Source organism: Aptenodytes forsteri, unplaced genomic scaffold (assembly GCF_000699145.1).
Source record: "Aptenodytes forsteri isolate BGI_AS27 unplaced genomic scaffold, ASM69914v1 Scaffold59, whole genome shotgun sequence".
Taxonomy (NCBI): Eukaryota; Metazoa; Chordata; class Aves; order Sphenisciformes; family Spheniscidae; genus Aptenodytes; species Aptenodytes forsteri.
In genome coordinates this window covers 1,918,395-1,923,479 of record NW_008794085.1, presented here as the reverse complement: position 1 = coordinate 1,923,479, position 5,085 = coordinate 1,918,395, and the positions used below count along the sequence as shown (strand labels likewise).

Below are 5,085 nucleotides of genomic sequence, written 5' to 3'. Positions count from 1 at the left end.
GACGCGGACAGGTGATGCCGTTCGGTGCATCCGAAGGGCGAGGAGCGCCTTCGGTTCCCGCCGGGCTTCAGCCGGGAAGGCTTGGCAGGAAGCTGCGAGTTAAATTAAAATGCGGGGACGGAGGAGGGGGGGAAGGGAGATGATGAAATGGTACGAGGAGAAAAAGCTGAGTGAGCTGGAGGTTTTGCATCTCGAGTTTAATTGGAGTGGGGTCCAGCAATCCTCCCTCTGGAAAATGTTTGAAGAGCAGATGTGATTTGGTAGCATTACAATGCCAAAAGAAGTACAACACCCTTCACTGTCTTCTTCCTAAAGAGGCAAAGGTCTTTTTAGCTTTAATTTCCAGTTTTCTTACCTTGTCCCAGTAACACGGTCTGTTACAACAGATGTCCCATAAGACATCTTTATGCAAACCGACTCTCAAAACAAACAAGGTAGAGTTAAACAATACCAGACGTTGCGATACACACTGTACAGCAAACCCGTGGTCAACTCCTGCAGCCTTAACTTAGGCAAAACTTCCATTGACCTAAGCAGAAATTTGATGTGAGTTAGGATTGTGGTATTTGGCTCTTGGTGGGTGTTACAAGAACAAAGATTTCACATCAGACCTGCAGCGAAGACCTTCAAGTTGTAGGTAAGATGGAGAAAGGTGACATGAAATAAAACCAAACGTATTACCAAACAGCAGAAAACAAGAGAAATGACAAGGCCCAAAGAAAGGAGTTTGTATTGTTATCACTGAGGATGCTGCACTCAGCTGAAGAGGCCTTTTCTGGGCGATCCAGGTAGTGAGGAACAGGTGGAAAAATGGGGGAGAAAAACTGTGAGGTGACCAAGGGCAAACCTAGAACAGTGAATTTTCTTGGGGATAACAGAAGCCGAGGTTACAGGGGACAAAATTATTCTCGGGCAACACGCCTGAGTGTTTTAGTGTTTCATTTCACACTCAAATTCATTTTCAATACCTTGAATCATCCAGAATCTATATAGCCTCACTGGCTACCAGGGGATTTCCTATTTTCTTCACTTGTTGAAAGCCAAAGGTAAAAGCTGACAACATTTTGTCTTCCTGTCTATGTACCTTGCATTAACAAAGTGACAGCAGAACACAAAAATCTGTTTGTTCACCGAAGAGAATATGGTGCCTGCCCAGGGAGGTATTGGACACTGCTGCAATAAAGTCTTTGTCAGCATTTCTGTTTTAAACCACACTTGAATGGCTTCCAACAACCGCAGTCTTGTATTTCATTTAGGTTTTGTTTATTAGCATTAAGATGGACTAAAATGTGTACGTTATGGATTGGGTTTGGAATGGTTTGGTGCCATTCCATGAAATCTATCAATCCCTTAAATAAGGTGTCTTGTATGCAGTAGACATATAGTTGATTTATTAACCCTTCAGCATCAGCATTAGGGCTGTTACAGAGAGAATTCTGCCCCGAGAGTGACCCCGAGTAAATCCTGCCCTCATTTCAGTGCACATCGACAAGTACAGGAGGTTTTGCATCTCGAGTTTAATTGCAGTGGGGTCCAATTCTGCAGCACGTGGCAAGATGGGCTGGGGGTATTATGTGCTGAGATCTCCCTTTCCAGCAGTGTTTGCACTGAAGAAGGCACAACTTGAGCTTCTTGCCAGCTGCACAAACAGGGTGTAAATAAAGCTTTGCTGTCCCTGACTATGCAGTGACTTAAAACACTATAAAGTGCAAAAAATAGCATTGGCTGTTCAGTTTTCTATATTCAAAACGGCAAAATTAAGTTCGCAAAGTAGGACACTTCACCGCCATTTGGCGCTTTGCTCTTTGGGTCCTTGTTACAGCCCCCGCTGTGGTGGTTTGAACCCTGCCTTCAGGCCATTTGGGCAGGGTCCTTGGCTGTTCTCGTGTAAGGAGCCCGGGGCCTGGGCAGGCCGTGGGGAGGCACGGGCCAGGGGAAGGATTACCTGTGCCTTTCCGTTTCCCTGCCTCACACAGCTCACACGTCGCTGAGCCAATGTCCACAATGGGTTGGGAATGTGCAAGGGATGCTCCTTGTTCCCTCCTCTGTGTCTTTCTGCCTGGCAGCTCTTGCACTTACTCTGCAGCTTAGTTGCTTTCCTTCGACATTAACACCCTTCAGAGCTGCTGAAGCTCCTAACAGAAGAAATGAGCACCATCTAACGCAAATGAAGAAAGCAAATGAAAAAGCACAAGGAAATCAAATGACTTCCCCGATGTCAGACAGTGAGTGTGTGGCACTGCTGGAAATAGTCCAGCAGTCCCCAGCTTTTTGCCCGTCGCCTTGTGTTTCAGATCAGCTCCAAATCTCTTCTAAGCTTCATGGCAAAAATCAGTATTAGTTTTATTGTTACACTTGCTTCTTCCAAGTGTTCTTACAGCTTAATAAGCAAAACCTACTATGTTTAAAGCTATCAGATTACATGTGTTTATTTCCAGAGCTATATATAGCCATCTGCATACTTACACACACCAAAAGATGTGGTCAAGCTCCAAATGCGTTAGCACTCATTGCAACACAGTGATGCTGGAGTTTCGTTTCCTATGGTGAATGTCCCAAGATCCCATTTTTCCATGTCTGCTATATCCTGCTTGACCACAGCCTATCCCTGATTTCTCTTATCTCCCCAAGTAAACCCAGGGATTACTGAAAAACCAAATTAGACCTTTCGAGATACCACTTCTTGCCTTTCTGACATGATTGCAAGCTCTTCTTCTGTTTGTTTTCTCCTTTTCCAGCAGTTTCTTTCCTCCTTTCATGATCTGACTTGCCCATCTGTCACTCCAGATTACAGCTGCTGAGTTCCAGCCACGCTTTGGGGCACAGAACAGGAGCTACTCTTAAACGGTGTAAGAGGCGAGGAAAATGGTTCCTATCTGCGATTCTCCTTCCAGAAAATGTACAGGAGAGGGCAATGGTTAGTATATTGCCAGAGCCTAAAAGTAAATAAAAAATGAATTAGAATTTGAAGGAAAAATGTGTGAAGCCGGAATGTGAGGACTGAGTGTTGGAGCCTGAGCCTTATCCCACTGCAGTCAGTAGGAGCTTTACCTTTGACTTCAGTAGGAGCGGAACGGGACTCACACAAGTTTCCTGGTACAGTCCCAGAATTAGGATTTTTTGGCAGAAGATCCATGCTGCTATTGAGTTCCCTTTGGAGAACTGATTTTCTCTGTACACCACAATATATGGTGTTAGGCTACGTACCAAAACTGCTGGAACCTAGTTCAGCAAAATATTTGTTTAGAACTCTCTCTGTGGCAGCCAAAAAAAGTTTAACACATTGCTCCGGTTAAAGAAAGTTACCAAGCTATCAAATATGATTAAGAAATACAAGAAATGGGAAGGATTACAGCATGTTTTTGACAACAACTGGCTAAAATTGAAGAAACGGAGACTCCGGGTCTGAAACCATTAGATGCGTCTATTCTTTGTAGAAAGTGAAAGAAATTGTAATGACCAGCATCTCCCTTCTCTCTCTCGTTATGCCTGTTACCTTCTGATAGAAGGAATTAGTGAGAAGCAATGTTCTTCAGTCTTGAATATGTCAAAAATCTGGAAATGCCTTTAAAGAGCACAGTTGATGACTTTTTAGATTAATTCTATCCCTTCTAATCTTCTACTAGCAAACTAGAGAGATAATTAACATAAATTTACATTCTGAAGAATTCAGAGTGGAGAGGATTTTTCTGCCTTACAAGACCAACACACAAAAACCTCTGAGGGGAAGGGGCTGAGAGAGGAAAGGAGAGTGCTGTCGGTACATGGGACAGAACTTCAGAGATCCTGGCACACAGAGCAAAAAACCGGCACGATAGAGTCAGGACTGACAAAAATGCCAAGCCACAAATGACCACATAGACCAGTGAGATTCCTTAAGATGCTTAGTTAAAGCAAACAAGGGAATATATCCAGCCAGGAGCGAGAAACAGAAAAGAGCCTCAGTGAACCGCAAGGCAGAGTAGAGGCTCCAGACCACAAGGCTCCAGTGGCTCCAACTGCGAAAGGTGTCTCAATGAAGCCAAGATACTTGCAATTGTTTACAAGACCAGGTATTATTTTAGAAAGTCATTGCTATGGCAGAGACCCACCATGAGCAGAGTAAAAGCTCTCGTGGAGAGAGCTGAAACGGGCAGCTGAAGCAAAGCCTTCTGGAGGAGCAACCCCACACCCAGCAGCTGAAAAGCTCTGACGTCTTGTTCCAGTGATGGCACATCGTATGCCATACCAAGAATGTGGAGAAGCCTAGCCAAACACACAAGAAAATATTAAAGGGAGAAGCCTGAGAAGCAGTTATTAGGAAAGTAATAAATGAACGGAAAATACGAGAGCAAGAACGAGTGCAACGTGGGAACCATGGGAACGGCTCACCAAACGAGAAGACTCCAATTACCAAATAGGCCAAACTGCCAAGAGTAGTTGGCACGGTAAATTTCCATCTCAAAGAGGCGCTCTGGAGCCTCAGAGCAACTGGTGAAAGCAAAAACAGAGAAGGCGTTAGAGCAAACCCAATGACTTTCATTTGTAGTTAATCTTTATCCCATCATTGATGGGCTGTTTCGCCATCCGGGCAGGAAGTGGAGACACCCACTCTTACAGGCGGGAAGACGTATTTGACGTGAGGTATTTTCTGGGATACTCATTGAACTGAAAATCCCCTTGTAGGTGCAATCCATAAATACGACTAAGGGTCTGTATTCCTCGGACCAAATCACCACCTCTACCGACGTGTGCTGCAAGAGAGGCAGAGAGCAAGACGGGCCTCGCACACAAGCGGGTGTGTTTAACCAGCGTTCCCCCACTGGAGTGGTGGCTGTGACGTCCTGCCACGGGCATTCAGCAATCTCCGTGGGGTCCCCTGCACCAGGGCTTCCCCAGCAGGTCTCCCCAAAGCCTCCTGCCCATGGCAGGACCCCTCCCCAAAGGGTCCTGGTTCTCTGTTACTGTATAAAACTTGCCCTGTCTCCGTCAGTAAAAGGAAACAAAAGCCTATTTTTGCAAAAAAACAGAAAGCTGTGGTTGTCCTATGTGAAAAAACACTAGCTCATAGCACCCACGGACATTTACTTGGCCTCCTCAGTAGTG

The 5,085-nt window shown here is 45.2% G+C and overlaps 1 protein-coding gene across 1 annotated transcript in view; it reads right to left on the bottom strand.

The window, feature by feature from the left end:
- The window catches only part of COL24A1 (collagen type XXIV alpha 1 chain), a 161,347-nt gene extending 156,511 nt beyond the window's left edge, over window positions 1-4,836 (bottom strand). The window contains exons 1-5 of the mRNA XM_009274268.2: window positions 4,598-4,836; window positions 4,372-4,470; window positions 4,092-4,245; window positions 3,052-3,172; window positions 356-419 (exon numbers count right to left, since the gene is read on the bottom strand). Of these exons, the coding sequence (XP_009272543.1) occupies window positions 356-419; window positions 3,052-3,172; window positions 4,092-4,245; window positions 4,372-4,470; window positions 4,598-4,836 (677 nt within the window). The remainder of the gene's footprint in view (window positions 1-355; window positions 420-3,051; window positions 3,173-4,091; window positions 4,246-4,371; window positions 4,471-4,597) is intronic.
- Window positions 4,837-5,085: the final 249 nt, after the last annotated feature.